Here is a 19,714-nt window from a genome sequence, read left to right on the forward strand (position 1 = left end):
CTAAAAGTAAAAAAAGAAGGGTATCAAAAAGATTAAAACAAGTTAAAAAAAGAAAAATAAAAAAATGAATTCTGAAATCTCATTAAAAAATTACAACAACCAGAGAAATCGTTAATGAAGAAAAATCTGCTGAATTTTCGTAGGAAAACTATGTAGACTTTTAATTTACCCTGTTACAATTTCCTACTTCCCAGTTTAGCAGTAGCCTTGAAAACAGAGCTCACGTTTCTTGAGCAAGGTGCTGGTAGCAGAAGGTACAGTACAGACCTTATTCTCCAAGAATTGTGGTTGTGTATTTTGATTTGCCTGGGGATTCCATAAGGATCAGCTCAAGGGCTTCCCTCCCTTCCTTTTTTTCCCCCAGGGCTGGGGATGCTTTATGGACAGCATTTGTTGGAAACATTTAGATGCAAATGTATTAGCTGCCACCTGGTGCAAGAAATAACACTTAGGGTAAGAAATAGACCCAAAGCCAGAAGTTCCTTGGGGAATAAGGGCTGTGTAAGGCTCTGGTATATTTCAAGGAATCTGGAAGCCTATACAACACAAGTGCCCAGGGCAGGAGAGATGCTCAGAAAAGACATGAGAAGACCCTAAGCTCTTACTTCTGGCTGCTCTTCAGACCCTAAGCAAGAAGGAAGTTGAAGGCTAAGGCAGAGTTGTAAACCTGCAGGCTAAATGTTGAAGAAATGCTCTGACACAGACCAACCTGCCAAGTGAGGGAGAGTTCTTTTGTTTATTTGTTTGGTTGGTTCTACATTTAAGAAAATTCCTGTGAAATTTTCAGTGGACTGTGTTGTTCTGATGAAATGGAGAGTTCAGTGACCACAAACAACAAAGAGTAAAGACAGTGACATTAGTTCACAAGTTCACAAACAGCTACAATAAGCAATAAAAACAAACACTGGGAGTGTGAGGAAATCAGATTTCTAGAGATGCTACATTATAATGTTAAAATGACCAATTTTCAACAACAACAAAAAAATATGAGTATGCAAAGAAACAAGAAACATGGCAGAAAAAGAGGAAATTATAGAAACTTTCCATGAGGCAGCCCAGGCCGTGGACTTACAAGACAGACTTTATTTATTTATTTATTTAAGACAGAGTCTCACTCTATTCTCCAGGCCAGAGTGCCGTGGCATCAGCCTAGCTCACAGCAACCTCCAACTCCTGGGCTCAAGCGATCCTCTCCCTCAGCCTTCTGAGTAGCTGGGACTACAGGCGCGCACCACCACACCCGGTTGATTTTTTCTATTTGTATTAGAGACGGTCTCGCTCTTGCTCAGGCTGGTCTGGAAACTCCTGACCTCAAGCGATCCTTCCACCTCAGCCTCCCAGAGTGCTAGGATTACAAGCAGGAGCCACTGCTCCCTGCTGGAGACTTCTCAAAGAACTAAAAACAACTATCATTCAATCCAGCAATCCTACTACTGGGTACCTACCCAAATGAATGCAAATCATTATATAAAATAGACACCTGCACCTGTATGCTTATTGCGGCACTATTTACAATAGCTAAGTCATGGAGTCAACCTAACTGTCCGTCAACAGATGATTGGATAAAGAAAATGTGGTATATATACACCATGGAAGGCTACCCAGCCATAAAAAAGAATGAAATCATGTCTTTTGCAGCACAGGGATGGCATTACAGGCCATTATCCTAAATGAAATAACTCAGAAACAGAAAGCCAAATACCCATGTTCTCACTCATAAGTGGGAGCTAAACAATGGGTATGCATGGACATACAGTGTGGAAGGGTAGATATTTGAGACTTCAAAAGATAGGGGTGTACAAGGGGGGCGAGGGATGAAAAATTACCTACTGTGTACAATATACACTGTTAGGGTGATGGGTACACAAAAAGCCCAGTTTTCACCATTATACAATGTATCCACGCAGCAAAACTGCACTTGTACCCTCTAAATTTATAAAAAAGAAACAAACCCACAAATGATGGAATTTAGTAAGTGAAGTTCCCTTGCAATCTTTACACTTATTTTGACCTACTTCTCCCCTTCCGTATGTTCTTGCACATACCTTGTGATGCCCATTTCCTTTGACAGACAAGGTAGAAGCAAGCGTGAATTAGTCTATGGGTTGATTGTCCCATGTAAAACTGAAATTGTTATCCTGCTCTTATCTTATCCATCTGGGGCCCTAAGATGAGAGTTTTGCTATAAAGTAATTCGGTTTCTGTTTTTTAAAGAAACACTTGAGGATTGTGCCTTTCAATGTGGAGTCTTTACATGGGCTGCATTTACGCAAAATATTTAGATGTTCTGGGAATACCTTCGAAGCCAACCAATTAAACCTCTCACTTTTACACTTTAGACTAGAGTCAGCTTGGCTCCCAGTCTTTCCTAAACCCTCCAAATGGTTTCTTTCTTATTTTGGGCTATTCTGTATGCTGTTTGTGCTGCAGCCATTTTTGCAACTACAATTCCTGGGTTTTCTGAATTGGCAACGGTACCCTTTCTGCTCAGAGTCGTCCTCTGCTGGTCGGAAATCCGATTGCCACCAGCTGTAGCCCGCAGACTCTAGGGTCTCCCTGCAGCGATTGCAAGCGCCGGACGCGGTGGCGCGCGCCTGTAGTCCCAGCTACTGGGGAGGCTGAGGCAGGAGGATCCCTTGAGCCCAGGAGTTCTGGGCTGTAGTGCGCTATGCCGATCGGGTGTCCGCACTAAGTTCGGCATCAATATGGTGACCTCCCGGGAGCGGGGGACCACCAGGTTGCCTAAGGAGGGGTGAACCGGCCCAGGTCGGAAACGGAGCAGGTCAAAACTCCCGTGCTGATCAGTAGTGGGATCGCGCCTGTGAATAGCCACCGCACTCCAGCCTGGGCAACATAGCGAGACCCTGCCTCCTTTTGAGTTCTCACCTGAAAGTATGTTTTCTTCCCACGCATCAACTTTAAAAACAGAAAGTGCTGCATTTACATTCTAGCACGCCTGTTTTCCTCACTACACCGTGAATCCCCCCCCGTGGGGAATCTTGGCTTATTTTTATTTTCACCTTCACCATTATCTAGCGAAACACTTGAATATTCAGGTTGCCCAGCGTTTCTAAAGCACCAATTGTATACCAGGTATTACGCTGAGTCTCGGGGACACCAAGACCGCGGTCGGATGAGCATCCTACAATACGGCGCAGAACGCTCCTTCGGACAGCAGGACCCACAAAACAGAAACTACAGTTTGAGGGTTCTCCTTGATCGCTGTGGGTTATCTTAGGAGGAATGAAACAGTTCTGCTTTGTTACATGTCAAAATTTTACACGTCCAAGTAGCCTAGCGGTTTGCTCTTCTGCGCTGCGTCCTGCAGCCCACCTGGGGAAATCCTCCTTGTAATCGCCTCGAAAATTGTTACGACCAGCAGGGGTCACTGTGGAGGCAGGCTCGAGTCCCAAAACATAGGGGTGCAAGGTGTCCAGACTAGTCCACAAGTTTTAAGGAAGGAGTTCAGTTTCAGGAGAATAGTTTGGATCGATTTCAAATTGTTTTGGTACAATGAAAAGTGAGTCCACGGCAATTTGACAACTTAATTCTTTAGGGAAGGAACGCAAGTTACGTTCGCTTCAAGGAATATTGGGTCCTCGGTGCTGCCGTAGATCTCCGCCAAGTGCGCCTGCGCGGAAGAGTAGCGGCGTCGGGTCAGGCAGGCAGTGGAGGAAACTGCGGTAGCGACCCTCAAACCGCGCCATGAAGACCCGCTTTAGCACCATCGATCTGCGCGCCGTGCTCGCAGAGCTGAATGCTAGGTACGGTCTCCCAAGTGACCAGGCTCGTACGTGAAGTGCAGGAGGCAGAGGCTGGGGCCCCACGGGTGAAAACAAGACTAGTCTGATGTTTCCCCTTATTTCTTAAGTGCTTTTCTTGTGTTGACCTCGCTAGGCCCCGGGTGGGCGAGCGCGTGGCGTCTTTCTCGTGGTCCTCAGGATGCCTTGGGGCCCCCGGGTACCGCGTGTCCCACCCCGCGCCCTCTCGGCTTCTGCCTTGTCTTGCTAGGTCACTTGTCCCGCTAGCGCGACGCTCTTGCCTTATTGGCGTGGGTCACCCGTATCCGGCAGCAACGTTTGGTAGAACAGGAAACGCCAGAGTGGTCATTTGCTGCGGAGGTTTCCAGACCCGAGGCCTGCTTTTCTTAATGCCCATCCCCCCAAAGAGAGAGAGCGTTGCTACTTTAGCTGGATTTAACAGATTTGGACTGAGACCGGGATTCTAGACTTGTTTGTGTTATTTAGTGTGTGTGTGTGTGTGTGTGTGTGTGTGTGTGTGTTATTAAGGCATGTGAGCATATTTCAGGGGGGCCTCGTTTACTCCCCCCCCCGTAATACATTGATTGGATTCTATTTTACCATATTCTGCTTTCCCCCCAAATTGGGGCATTTCAAAGAAGCAAGACATTGTAGGTGTTCCTAAGGCTGATAGACTACTTTTGTTTTTAAATGGTACACTTAAGTTTTGGGCTGAAAACCTGTTTGCCTTCAGGCTCTGCTTCCTGGTTGACCCCAGATCCTAAGATCCCCTCTTTCCCAGCTTTAATTAAATTGTGTGCAGTTTTATGTTTCAAACAATAGTACCATTTATTACTTGTTTCCTTTGTCTTTGCAGCTTGCTAGGAATGAGAGTAAACAATGTTTATGATGTGGATAATAAGACGTATCTTATTCGTCTTCAAAAGTAAGAACATTTTAAAGGCTTGTTTTACTTTTGGTAATTAAGTATGAGATTACTGAATTTTTTATTTGCATTTTAAGTCTGTTTCACAGAGTTAGCTTTGGCAAATGCCCTAAAAAAATTTTGACTTTTTTCTCCTACAGACCAGATTTTAAAGCTACCCTTTTACTTGAATCTGGCATACGAATTCATACTACAGAATTTGAGTGGCCTAAGAATATGATGCCATCTAGTTTTGCCATGAAGGTAAATTTTAAGTTATACTTGAAGCTAAATTTTAAGAAATTGCTCACTAACAATTGAGTTTTTAAACTGGTCTTCTTTCACTGTTATGAATAAAATACAGATAAATGAAGATAGAGGGAGTAGTTCTTAGATAATGGAATGAATAAAGTAGATATTTATTAATTGACTTTTCCCTATTGCCTTTCACACCCTATTCTGCTCCAGATCTTCTTTCTGTTCCCAGTCATACCGTTCTAGTTCACACTTTGATCATGTTCAGCCTTATAGTCTCGTAACTATAGTCCACTTCTCCCCACCAAAGCAATTCTAAATTAAACCAGCAGTAATTTTTCTGAAGCATTGTTTTCATTAGTTATCGCACCTTTTATGGTTTCCTAATTTCTGAATCTGTATTCTATATCCTGGTACATTGGCTCTCTATGTCCTCCCCTTTATTTTCTTAGCCTTATCTTCCAGAACCCACTTTTGTAAATTGTTTTCCTCTACCCAATCTGTATTTTGTTGGAATACTCAATGACATTAATGTATTACAAAGCCATATCTTTTTACTTTTCACTTCTCTCTTTGCTTTTGTTTTTACTATTAAAACTGAGATTTTACATTTGTGGACATGTTACCCATTATTTTATTGGCATAACATATATTTTGAAAGTTCATGTGATACAGAAGAAAAACTTTAGAGTTAGAGAAACCTAAATTTAATGGTTTTGCCGGTGAATAACTTTATAACTTGGAAAAGCTATTTAACATCTTGGAACTTAGTTTATTTAAATGTAAAATGTGAATAGTACCTCCCTTGTGGAGTTATTGGTGAGGATTAATTGAAGTGACATGTAAAGCATCTAACACAATGCCTGACACATATTAAGAGTTCCATATATGTTCATTTCCTTCTTCCTCTCTTCCTCACTTTCCTTCAGAAATTTATTTGTTATGGCATTGTGTTATTTCATTAGAGGCTTTACAGAGAAGAGCTTTACCCCCAGCAACTTAGAATCTGGTTTGGATTACAAGTTAGGTAAGTGTTTCCCATGTGAAAAGGACTGTTACACAATTATCAGATTATTAAAGTTAAATTTACTTAATAGTAACCCAAAATGGTTTTCGTGGGGCTTATCCTTAATAATAATGACACTTTATATAAAGCAGATGAACAGTATATGTTTCACTTAAGTTGTTTAACAACTCAGTGGAATGCGAAGAGCAAATACTGTTGTTTCAATTTTACAGATGAAGTAACAGGCCAATGAGAGATATGACACTGGGATTGTGTGAACATCTCCAAATCAGGCTATATCAATAGGTGGCCAATCACTGAAAATAAAATGTTAGAATTCTCTGAGTTAGGTGAGCATGTCAATCTAAATGTGTAGAAAGATTCCCTCCATTGGAGCAAACAGTATTAAGAACTTTGTAAGTAAAGAACTGTTACTACTGTATAGCATAGGCAAAGTCATGTCCAGTATGTGGTAAATCACAGTCATTGATCCTAGTATTCATGTTTGGGGATGTCAATTATAGCTTTGTGGCGATGAACAGGTTATTTTCACCAAGTTGCTGACAGGGAAATAAAACAACCTTTACGTATATACTATACGTCCATCTGTTCTCACCATGATAAATAACTCTTTTTTTTTTTACCATTCTATGGTGTGGACCTCTGTCTTTTCAAGGATGCCCTTTGTCTTTATTTTAACTTTGTTTTTTTTGAATAAAATTATTAGTGGGGGACTTTGGAAGAACTGCCTGTGATTTTCACCTAGGGATTTAAAGATAGCCCTACATGTAGGTCACTTTGTATATCAAAATAAGCCACTCTTAAAACTACTGAATTAAGGAGGGAGAGATTGTTCTAAGAAGTTTGAAAAAATCTTATATCTGTTTAAATATATAAGTACATAAAATGAGAATTTTAGTAGATTTGAACTGTAAGATCTAGAGAAGTATTCTAGTTATGTGAAAAGGTTGCCACTAATTTTAAGAATGAATTTTTGTATTTCTTGGTTTTTGTTTTTTTTAAAGTGGTTTTAGATTAACTTCTCTGTAAAATTTGTCCTGTATTGGAGTCTCGAAGAAAGCATTCTTGCTTACTGATCTTGACTAGGAGTTCTTTCAAATTTCAAAATTAGAAACAGTTGTAAGATTTTTTAGGGGCTACAGAATTGGCTTGTTACCAGTTCATGCCATACTTAAATATTTGTACTACAGGCTGGTACATGTGATCTAAAATAATAAGTATTGACTAATTTTGTATTTGGGTGTGGCATGCTAATTTTGTTTTAGTTGTTTATAAGAAAAAGAGCCTTATGGTCAGGGTAGGAGGAATGGGATTTGATAAAGAATGGGAGTTATTACATTTGAATATGAAATAGATTAATCAGAAGCTTAGAGACAATACCATGAAAATTCTATTTTGGATATATTAATAAATTTTATGGGAATAAACTGGGCATGGTGGTGTGTACCTGTAGTCCTAGCTATTTGGGAGGCCAGGGCGGGAGGATCACATGAGTCCAGGAATTCAAGTCCAGCCTGGGCAACATAGCGAGACTCCATCTCTAAAAAATAGAAAAAGTTTGTAGGAATAGAGAGTAATTGGATGTGACTGACTTGGAGGACTAATTTATAGGATACCATGAGTTCATGGTCCATAATTGGTATATATTTGAAGTGGAAGATGGTGGAAATCACTAATCTTGAATGTAAGTAAAGCCATAAAAGGAAATTTGTATACTTGAAAGATTGGCATAGAAAGAAACTTTTAGAAAAATAAAGGTTGTGGCTTTAAGTGAGATTACCAGGGCAAGAACAAGTAATTTAATGGGGATATAAAGCAACAAAGCAAATTTTGCTATAGGTCTATTATTGTCTACTTAAAAATTGAATGTAAAATGCTGCCTCAGAGTTAGCAGTCAGTTGACCAAAATGTTTATCCTCTGATTATTATCTGTAAGCTTTTATGGCTGTACTGTTATTTACTACCTTTTTAAAATATTATTCCTGATGATAATGAAAGAAGCTTACTTGTAAACCAATACTAAATGGTTAGGAATTCATTTTTCTCTGTATGAATGCCTTTTTCTTCTATTTCTTGCTAGTGCCGAAAACATTTGAAGAGTCGGAGATTAGTCAGTGCAAAACAGCTTGGTGTGGATAGAATTGTAGATTTTCAATTTGGAAGTGATGAAGCCGCTTATCATTTAATCATTGAGCTCTATGATAGGGTAAGTTAAATTTGGGGGATGGGGTGAAGGAGAATTCATTATTAATCATTTATGTCATGATGCTATATAACATGGTTTGGGAACATCTTTTTCTGTGTCAAAGACTGTTGATATAATAGGAAAATAAGTGCCACACAAGTAAAATATAATTTTCCGGTAGAAACCTTCATTTTTTCTGGAGGTATGAATTTAGGCAAACCATAGCCCTTTGGGATAGCATTATGAATATAGGAGATGAAGATCTGAGAATTGAAGAAATTATTTGGTACTTTGTATTTCAGGGCTAATATAGTGCAACCAGAAAATAGTCCAATACAGTCACATGCTGCATGATGATGTTTTGATCAGTGATGAACCACATATATAGCATTGGTCCTGTAAGATTATAATACAGCCGAAAAATTCCTGTCACCTGGAGACATCTTGATGATCCTGACCCAGGGTTGGCATAGGCTGATGTGTGTGTTTGTGTCTTAGTTTTTAACGAAAATGTTAAGAAGTACAAAAATAAAAAATTTAAAAAATTTTAAAAGTAGAAAAATGCTTATGGAATAAGGATATAAAGAAAATATTTTTGTACAGCTATACAGTGTGTTTGCATTTTAAGCCAAGTGTTATTACAAAAGTGTTAAAAAGTTTTAAAAAATTTTAAAGTTTATAAAGTAAAAAAGTTTTATAGTAAGCTAAGGTTAATTTACTGTTGAAGAAAAAAAATGTGCTATGTACTTAGTGTAGCCTAAGTGTATATAGTTTATAAAGTCTACAGTAGTGTACAGTAATGTCTTAGGCCTTCATGTTCACTCACCTCTCACTCACCAACTCACCCAGAGCAACTTCCAGTCCTGTAAGCTCCATTCATGGTAAGTGCCCTATACAGGTGTACCTTTTTTTTTTTTTTAAATCTTTTATACTATATTTTTACTGTGCGTTTTCTATGTTTAGATATGTTCAGGTATACAAATATTTACCATTGTGCTACAGTTGCCTACAGTATTCAGTACAGTAACATGCTGTACAGGTTTGTAGCTTGGGAATAATAGGCTATATCATAGAACCTGGGTGTGTAGTATTCTACGCCATGTAGGTTTATGTAAGTACACTCTGTGATGTTTGCATGATGACAAATCACCACATTTCTTAGAATATATCCCCGTTGGTAAGCCATGTATGACTGTAGTCATACAGGGGGTTTACCTTCATTAGTATTATATTTGTGAGGTTCATTGATGTTTAGCGTTCCTTTAGCTCCACATTCTTGTCAACATGTGGTATTATCTGTCTTTCAGTTCAGTAGAGCTCTTTATGTAGTCTGATTATGAGCCCTTTGCTGGTTAAGAAGATCCCTTTATAATGCTCTAACTACATGATAATCTTTAACTGTTAACGTAGGGTGAGCAGTTGAGGTTCCTGTGTGAGTTACTTTTTAAGTCTGAAATTGTGAAGGGGCTGAGAATTTACACTACTTACAAGTTTGCCTGGTATAGTTTTATATTTATTTATTTACACACTACTGTATTTATACACACACATATTGACAGAAGAACACAAGACCTCTGGGTCAGAGAAATAGACCATTTATTATAGCAAAACAGCAGCCAGAGTAGTACCTTGTGTCAGTTCCCAATTACTCAATCCTCACAGGGTGATACGATGAGGGCCAAATGTTACTTGGTGTGTACAGTGTGATGCACCACAGGAGAGGAAAGGAGAGGAATCCTGAAATTAGGAGAATATGATTTTTTTTAAAATTCTCAATGTGATTGTAAGGAGAATATGATCTTTTAACAAGGCTGGTAGTGATTCTGCCCTCCAGAAAGAGATTACTCATTACCCTGGCATGTAAGCAAATGAGTACAGGGAAGAGAAGGAGAGAGCTTTACCTTTATTAACTCAGAATGTCTCTGGGGAGATACATATCTCTTATTCTTTGCAGAGGGCAACTCTGTCTCTAGCTTCTAAGGCATGATTGCTGTTCAAACACATCCTTTGTTCGGTCCATGCAGGAACATGAGAAATCCATGGAGAATTGTCTTCCAACACTTACTCCATGTTTTATTTATTTATAGTGTAGGTGCGCTGAATGCCATACCGTAGTCAGGAAAGAATAGGATCTACTTGGAATTTCGGAAAAGTTAAAGAGTTAAAATCCCACAGCATTGTGCTTATATAGGAGCAATGGAAGTGATTCAGAAGGGTCATAATTAAGTTAATTTTGACTAGGGATTTAGCTTCTTCATTATTCTTCTCATTATTCTAATCATTATTTTCCTTCTCTCTTTTTCCCTCCATCTCTTCTATAAACCATAGGCATTAACTATCAAAAAATTATTTGGTATCGTACATACAAGAGACTGAAGTTTCTGTTTCTTTTGGAGTATTTAATGAATCGTCAATTAGTGCTTTCTTTACTTTTCTGCTATGGTGTTTGTAGGACCAGATGGCTAGTTATTAGACAAAGACTTCTGAAGCCTTAAGCATAAGCACTTTATTGTTGATACTGATCCTCTAGGGGGGATTTTTGTGATGGGATGACCTGGATGTGGGACAGGGACAATGAGACCAGCTGCTGATCCCTGCACTTCTCTTTGCCAATGATGCCTTTTACCGTCCTTCTGCCTCCTCCCCTACAGGCAACAGTAGATGCAGCTGCTGCCAAGCTGGAATTGATATTTGTGTGTGGTCTTAGGTAGTGGTCAGTTTTCTTTTCTAAATGTATGGTGCCTTTTAAAAAATTTTTTTAAATTTTTTAATTTTTGATATAATTATATATTCACAGGAAGTTGAAAAGATAGTATAGAGAAGTCTGATATACCCTTCACTCCATTTGTCCTAGTTGTTATATCTTACGTAATTATAGTACAATACAAAATTAGAAAATTGACATTGGTACAATGTATGCATATAGTTCTGTGCATTTTACCATGATTATCTACATGGTAATCACTACTGCAGTCAAGATAGGAATTTTTATTACCACAAGATCTTCCTTGTGATACTCTTTTATATTGTAATAACACCCACTCTCATCCTCCCTCCATTCCTAGCCCCTGGCAACTATGAGTCTATTCCATCTCTAATTTTATCATTAGAAATTGGATCTTCAAAAAAAAAAAAAAAAAGGGCAATCTCAGAACCTTGCTGGAAAAGACTGTACCAGACGCTCTTTTTTTTTTTTGAGACAGAGTCTCACTCTGTTGCCTGGGCTAGAGTGCCATGGAGTCAGCCTAGCTCACAGCAACCTCAAACTCCTGGGCTCAAGCAATCCAACTGCCTCAGCCTCCTGAGTAGCTGGGACTACAGGCATGCGCCACCATGCCTGGCTAATTTTTCTAAATATATTTTTAGCCGTCCATATAATTTCTTTCTATTTTTAGTAGAGGCAGGGGTCTCACCCTTGCTCAGGCTGGTCTTGAACTCCTGAGCTCAAACAATCCACCCGCCTCGGCCTCCCAGAGTGCTAGGATTACAGGCGTGAGCCACCATGCCCTGCCCAGATGCTCTTAAACAGGAGTTGATAAACTACCCTGCAGCCCCTTTTTGTAAGGCCTGTGAGCTAAGAATGGTTTTTACATTTAAAAGGGCTTTAAAAAGAAGAAGAAGTAAAAGAATATGTGACAAATCATATGTGGCCCACGAAGCCTACAATATTTTACTGTCTGGCCCTTTAGTGAAAAAGGGCTGACCCCTACTCTTAAATATTGAAACTTCGAGTAATAGGGCCCTATTGCGTGAGCAATAGGCTTAGGCAGATGCCAGACTGTATCAGGGGACCCAGTCTTAGGATTTGTAAGATTCCTTTTAGCCCAGGAGTATATATTTTCGTGAAAATAGATTGCTAACCTATGATCTAGGTCGGGACAGTAAGAATCAGTTCTGTAGGACTGAGTGAACTGATGGGGAGAATCTAATTGTGGTTATTTGTTTTGGGATATTATTGGTATTATTTTTATGATGGGTGTTTTGTGGTGGTTCTATGATAAGGCCATTTACCTTTCTCCTCTGACCTTTAATTTAGTAGACTTTACTTTTGCAAACTATAGTCATATATTCATTAAATGGTAGTTTGCTGTCATTTATCCTTCAGAATTTAAGAGCAAATGCTTTTTACTGAGGCCCTTTATTGCTAATGGTAATGTGTATATTTACATAAGTTCAATAAGTATTTGTCATTCCTTTTTTTTATTATGTAATTAGGCAAAGTGTGTGACCAAGGTCATACCTAGAGTGTCATATTTGTGAATCAATCCCATTTAATTAGGTATCAGAAGCCCATCATTAAGGAACAAAGGTTGTACTTCATATGTAGAACCAGTGTCCACACAGCCTTCTTGGCAACCTGGGCTAGTCTATACTCTGCGGCATGTAGGAGCCTAGCCTACAGGTTGTTAGGAAGGTCACTTCATGCAGATTTGAGGGACTTGACCTACATTTATAGGTGTAACATAGACAAAATTGGGAGTGATAATTTGTTTTTGATTTGGTTTCGTAGTCTTGGAATTAGGAGCAAATAAGAGTAATTTTTGAATCTCTGGAATAATAGAGACTATTGAAAATAAAACCCCAAATTTCGTGTGAATTCTCCAGGCAGCAGTAGTTATTATGGCCTTAGTAATTGCTTGCTACCATATGGCTGGAGGCTTATATATGTTAATTAACATTTCTTTTTGTGTCTATACAAATAAATCAAGCCAAAAAAAGGAGAGTAGCTTATACGTGTGTAATCAAGAATAATTTTAGACATTATGATTATAAGGGGAGACTATAAAAAATTCCTCCAAATTTGCAAAGAGAAGAAAGGAACAAAATGTCATTTTAGTATCCTGCTAGATGTTGTCTAACAGGCCCTCCTGGGGATTATCTTTTTCTCAAGGGAGTATGTATCTTTGATTGATTGGCTATTTCCTGTTGATTAGGCTTTTTTATAACTCTGTAAGAGTAGCCTTTAACTATAGAAAATTGATAGCAATGCAAATAATTCTCACCTGATAGCAGTGAAAATTAATTTCACCCATTAGAGATTCAAATTATTTCTGTTTAGAGAAAAGGTACCGCACGGGTTCCAGTTTTATTGCCCTATGAGACATTAAACAGTTTTTATCTAAATTGGCAATCTTACACAATCATTCTTAGCCACTCTGAGTACTTCACCATTTCTAATAGAACTTGTTTTGCCATCTAGCTGGTTTCCTCATAAGTTAAGTAAATCTTTGACAGTTATAAAAATAATACACAGTTGACCCCTGAATGACACGGGATTGAATTGTGTGAGTCCACTTATACACACAATTGCTTTCAACCAGATGTGGATCAAAAATACAGTATTAGTGGGATGCAAAACCCACATATATGGAGGGCCAGCTGTAGGACTTGAGTATGCTTGTATTTGGATATAGGGGGCAGTTCAATAATTTTGCTATGGCTTGCCTAGGTGAGTTTTTCCTTGTATTTATCTTCTTGGGGCTATAGTGTCATCTAGACTTTGTGGCTTGGTGCTTTTCATTAGTTTTGGGAAATTCGGCCATATTTTCTTTTGACTTTTAGTTCGTTAGTTTTATTGCTACCAGACAAGAGTCATGTGGAATCATTTGGAACTGGTCTGTTACCTGACTCCTTTGAGGTTCTGTTTTGATTGTCTATTGTTTTTCTTGATTTTAACTACATTGTCTTATTTCCTCACATGGCTTGATTATATTATTGTGCGCCAGGCATTTATGAAAAATGATGATATTTCAAAGCTCCCTGTGAAGGTAAAAAAGAAAAATTATGATATATTTGTGAGGCTTGGGATGATGTTATTTTCCTTTAGAAGGGTATTTATTTGCTTCTGACAGTTAGCTAAGGGCACAAGTAATCCCAGATTACTTTATTCCAATCAAGAATTGAATTGATCAGAAGCTGGGCTGGGAAAGCTGGTATATTTCCAGTTTACACCTTCCCCTGGGATGCAGGCTTTTGGGGTCACTGTTCATAGCTGGATTTATCAGGGTTATCCCTCCACCCCTCTTTCACTTGGACACTGAACTTCAATTTTTATTCCCCTTAGTTGTCCTGTGAGTCTGTCAAAATTTATGCGCAACTTCTCTGCCTGTCAGCTGCTTTTTTCCTATTAGACAAATGATCCTCAGGAAAAAGCCCCCAGGTGGATCTCACTTTTCTGAGTTTTCTTCTCCTATGTTTGGCCTTATGTTTATTGCCTTGTTTGCATTTTTTCTTAAAAGACTTGTTTTGTGTATTTTGTCCAGCTTTTGCACTTCTCAGCAGGAGAGCCATCTGAATTACCTAGACATCATTTAAATTAAACATGTTTATACCAGTAGTACATGAATACATTCTCATGATATATAGAGTAGAGAATTATAGAATTAAAATTGAAGGTCTTACCACTCTTAGACCAGACTCATTCCTCTTCTTGGGGTAACCACTATTATGTTTGGTATCCTTGTAAGTGTCTGTCTCTCCCCCTGCCTCTCTCTGTTCAGGAAAAAAAAAGGATTTCTGTTTGGGCAGGAAAATCTCCAGAATTTAACTCACTGCAGGCATGCCTTAAGTTTAGGTCAGTATGTTTGCATTGTTAAATTTAAGCTTATATGTTTAAAAATATTAGGCATGGGCTTTTCCCTTTTTTTTTTTTTTTGGCTTCAATTTAAACTTTGCTCTTCATGGTATATAAAAATTCTTTTCATAGCATAAATTTGTGTAATCTTTACTTTTTTTTTTTTTTTTTTTGAGACAGGGTCTCATCTGTTGCCCAGTCTACAGTGCAGTGGTGTCATCATAGCTCACTGCAACCTCAAACCCCTGGGCTCAGGCGATCCTCTCGAGTAGCTGGGACTGTAGATGCACACCACCATGCCTGGCTGATTTTTTTTTTTTAATAATATTTTGTAGAGATGGGGTTTTGCTATGTTGCTCAGGCTGGTCTCAAACTCCTGGCCTCAAGCGATCTTTGTGCCTTGGCCTCCCAAAGTGCTAGAATTACAGGTGTGAGCCACCGTGCCAAGTCTATTTTAAAAATCTAAGCAAACTTTTTATTTAGAAATAATTTTATATCTATAGAAAAGTTACAAAAGCCCTTCACCTGGTTACCCTTAATGTTAATGTCTTACATCACCATGGTACATTTGTCAAAACTAAGAAATTAACATTGGTACATTACTATTAATTGAAATACAGACTTCATTCAGATTTCACAAGTGTTTCCATTCACATCCTTTTTCTCTTAAAAGATACCGCACTGTATTTAGGGCCTTTCCATATGAAGCCTCTGAGCAGCAAGCATGCTGTCTAGGTTCTATAGAGGTCCAGTCTATGATGAGTTTGGAGAAAGTATTAAGGATTTATATATAAGAGAGTGTGCTTGGGAGTTTCCAGTAATCATTGTGGTATCTGTGAAGAGTAGGTTGGTTGATACTTAGGATAGATCTTGATTGCTTTTTCTTTTCTATTTACCAGGGTTTGATCTTCTAGCCTTCATGTCTGGAATTTTGATTTTTGGTCTATCTTGAGTTGATCAGACCTTGGTGAAAGAGGCTTATTGCTACTCAAACTCATTTAGGAAAGTAGGTTTACTGATTTGTAATAAGAAGGTTCCAGTAGGAAGGACTTGGGGAAAGTAAGCTAAGATCAGAAAGTGGCTTATTGGATACATCAGAATCAAATGAAGTATTTCCCAAAATATGTTCCTTGGATACTAATTCCATAAGATATTAATAAAACATTTATTGAATGGAGCTTCTGTTGGTGATGGAAATACAAATGTATTTAAGACAGGCCTATTGCTCCACAAGTACGGGGAGACTGGCACGTAAACAAAGAGATGATATGCCTAGAAAAATGGGTTCCATAGTCATAAAAGTTTGAAGAACCTTGAGAGTAAAGTAAGATAGTTTTTTTTAGCCTCTAGGACTTATCAGTGCCTTTAATATGGTAATATGATACATACAGCTCCTAGAGAAGGAAATGTGACATAGAATTTCCAAAACTTGGTCACAGAATCCTTTTTTGTGGGGAAGGTAAGGGGAGCCATCCTGTGGAATACTTTTGGGAAACTTTGGTTTAAGGAAAGCCCTTTCTGGGAAATGTCTTCCTTACTGGAATCTTCTAGGTGTTCCTAATAACTGTAGAATTTGATTCAACAAGTTTGAGCATCTTGTATATACCAGGATCTATGACCAGGTCCATTCTTCAAGTCACATGTTCCTGAACAAGACATTTATCTGGACTTCTTTGTAAGCTCCTTACTTTTCTTCTCCAATTATCTTTCTGGTCTTTGAATTAAATAAATGTTTAAAATTTTAAATATATTGTTGCTTTGAAGTCAGAACCTTTTACTAGTCTTTCAACAATTAGTAGTTTTGGGTTATCTATATCTCTAATCAAGGTAAATGGTGGCTGCATTGACTGAAGCCACTTAAATTGCAACCTGTCATTCCCCATGAGATTGGAGTTACTCCCACCATGTTCTGTGACCATCTTCTAAGCAGTTGCAAAGGCATTTGTGACTGTTTTCATGGATGCTTGTTTGTATTTTTTAATTATGTTTGTATAATGCACTATCTTCATTGTTTGTAAAGGAAGGTTGTATTCTTTGGGCAGTTGGAAAAGATTATCTAACAATGTTAGATTTTCAAAGTCTTTAATTCGTAATTTCATTTTTGCCAACATATGCCTTCTACTTCCTAGGACAGAAATTTTTTGGCTTAATGTTTTTTACTTTACATTATAAACATTTTCCTAATTTTTTTACATAGTCTTCATAAGGTAATAGCTTTTACTATTTTGTTATGGTAATGTATTATAATTAAACAATTTCTCTGATTTTTACATTTAAGCTTTTTTTTTTTTCTTTTTGAGACAGAGTCTCACTCTGTTGCCCAGGCTGGAGTGCAGTGGCATGATCATAGCTCACTGTAACCTTGAATTCCTGGGCTCAGTGCCTCAGCCTGCTGAGTAACTGGGTCTATAGGCATGTGCCATGACAACCTAGCGAAATTTTATTATTTTTTTATAAAGATGGGGTCTCACTGTGTTGCCCAGGCTAGTCTCAAACTCCTGGCCTCAAGTAATCCTCTTGCCTCTGGCCTCCCAGAGTGCTAGGATTATGGCATGAGCCACCATGCCCAGCCTCCATTTTTTTAATATTATAAATAAACTGTAGTGAATATCTTTAAGCATGTAGCCTTTGGTTTTATTGAGTTATTTCATGAGGCCACATTACCAAATGTGGAATTACTTGGGCAAAGGTTGTAACTATCATTACTATTCTTGTCACATAACTATTGTTATTAAAAGACAAATTTCAAGTGAAAGTAATAGCTTTTTGCTTGGCTTCTGAAATGTATCTGTTCTATTTCTCTTGATAAGCCAATGTTTATAGACCTGCCTCCTGCAAGTGTAACAGTAAGCTCAGCTGATATCATTAAGGTGTTAATAGATTACTGTGTTTCTATTAGTAACTTCTGCTAAACCATCAGACAATGGATTTAAAGTTGCTCTGGATTCTTTCACTATATTTCAAACTTGGAGTGTTTAGAATTTGTTTATCTTACTTTGTAGTCTGTGCTGGGTAAGTGCAAGGAATGTTGTTTAGATATGACTCTGGTGCTTTTGGTTTTGTAACTTCATTTCCATAACCCTGATTAGGTTAAGAGACTACATTTTCTTTCTCAATTTTTAAGTTGTTTCGCGAATATTTGGAAAAGCATTAAATTGTATTTTATTCTATTGCAGGGGAACATTGTTCTTACAGATTATGAGTACCTAATTTTAAATATCCTAAGGTTTCGAACTGATGAGGCAGATGATGTTAAATTTGCTGTTCGTGAACACTATCCAATTGATCATGCTAGAACAGCTGAACCTCTGCTTACTTTGGAAAGGTAATGTGTTTTGTTTATGAACTCACTTCATATTGTATTACAAGGTAAAATAAGTCAGAATATGAAAACTGTCAGATAAGAAAATATTTTGTTTGCTTGGATAACATAAGTAAATTTAGACTGCTTGAACTACATCAGTGTGTGTGTAAGAATTAAACCTCACTTGAAAGTGGCAGATGTATGTCTTTTTAAGCTAAGTTTTGGGTTACTTCAGATGGTTAGGGATTCTTGGTAAATTGAAGGGACTTATTAGCTATTGTATGAGAGAACAGATGGATATCTTGGGCAGAGCACAAAGGGGGATAGAAATTCTTGTTTACCTAAGATAAAGGGACGTAGGGTGGGATAAAGTGATGATTGTATGTAGCTATACTCTTTGGCCTGGGAGGCTCCTGCTGACTAATAATGGGCAGCAGTGGTCCTTAAAGATTAACATGGATCAGAATCACCTGGAGAGCTTATTAAACCATGGATTACCCCGCTCAGTGCTAATTCAGTAGATCTAGTGTAGGGCCCAGGAATTGTCATTTCTAACAAGTTCTCGGGTAATGCTGCTTTTGCTGTGAGGACTCCATCAAGCTACAGCATCCTTAAGAGTTCTTGTTAAATGCTTAATTAGATAAAGCCATTTCAGTTGTTGAGATACGGCATGAAAATTCACAAACAACATTTTAACTTTTTTCTTTTTTTTTGAGACAGGGTCTCACTCTGTCACCTGGGCTAGAGTGCAGTGGTGTCACCATAGCTCACTGCAACTTCAAACTCCTGGGCTCAAGCAATCCTCCTGCCTTAGCCTCCATCGTAGGTGGGACTATAGGCACACCTTGGCTAACTTTTCTATTTTTTGTAGAGATGGGGTCTTGCTCAGGCTGATCTCAAACTCCTGGGCTCAAGCAATCATCTCGCCTTGGCCTCCCATAGTGCTAGAATTAGACGTGAGCCACCACCTCATCTAGCCCATTTTAACTTTTATATAAAAATATTTTCAAGTCATTTATACATGGGCACATTGATGATAAGCGATGTGACTTAGTTAAAAAAACACTGATTTCTCTTAGAAACCCTAGATTCAGGTCCCAGTCTGCTATTCAAGAACTTACTAATCTTGGATAAATTATTTTTATGATCCATTTTCTTACCTACAAAAAGAACTAATTCCTATTATATTTCAGATTATTATAAAGATCAGGTAAATTGATGCAGATGAAATTAGTGTGAATATGAAAATTGCTTTAAGGTTTATTCAATATTAAGATAGTTAAGAGGTATGTCAATTTTGTTTTACAGATTGACTGAAATAATAGCCAATGCATCTAAGGGCGAACTGCTGAAGAGAGTTCTTAACCCATTACTTCGTGAGTAATCCTATGTATAGCAATGAAATGTTTGCAAGATAATGTGATGTTCAGGAATCTTTAAATCTTTTATGGTTCTGGTAAAAAAATTATCAAGGAGTTTAAAATGACCCTTTGAATAAGTAGGAGCTTATTGTCAAAGAACTAGAAGTTATTATACCACATGAAGTTTGAACTTTATCTGTTAGATTTTATTTAAAAGCAATGCTGAGTGTGTTATCTAGCACTTCAGTTGCTAGCTGTAGTATTCTAAGGAATTAGTTTTTTTCAGTGTGATTCTTTGGCTTAATAACCACTTAGCTTAGTTTTTTAAAAATTGGCGAGTCTC

General features: G+C 38.0%; 1 protein-coding gene across 3 annotated transcripts in view; it reads left to right on the forward strand.

The window, feature by feature from the left end:
- The first annotated feature begins 3,421 nt into the window (after positions 1-3,421).
- The window catches only part of NEMF (nuclear export mediator factor), a 52,144-nt gene continuing 35,851 nt past the window's right edge, over positions 3,422-19,714 (forward strand). For 2 of the 3 annotated variants that reach the window (XM_045567711.1, XM_045567720.1), the window contains exons 1-6: positions 3,633-3,764; positions 4,618-4,686; positions 4,827-4,929; positions 8,028-8,153; positions 17,883-18,031; positions 19,319-19,386. In XM_045567711.1, the coding sequence (XP_045423667.1) occupies positions 3,706-3,764; positions 4,618-4,686; positions 4,827-4,929; positions 8,028-8,153; positions 17,883-18,031; positions 19,319-19,386 (574 nt within the window). In that variant the 5' untranslated portion in view covers positions 3,633-3,705. Of the gene's footprint in view, positions 3,765-4,617; positions 4,687-4,826; positions 4,930-8,027; positions 8,154-17,882; positions 18,032-19,318; positions 19,387-19,714 lie in introns of all 3 variants that reach the window. The other variant, XM_045567703.1, reaches the window with a different exon arrangement.

This window comes from Lemur catta, chromosome 1, assembly GCF_020740605.2.
Source record: "Lemur catta isolate mLemCat1 chromosome 1, mLemCat1.pri, whole genome shotgun sequence".
NCBI lineage: Eukaryota > Metazoa > Chordata > Mammalia > Primates > Lemuridae > Lemur > Lemur catta.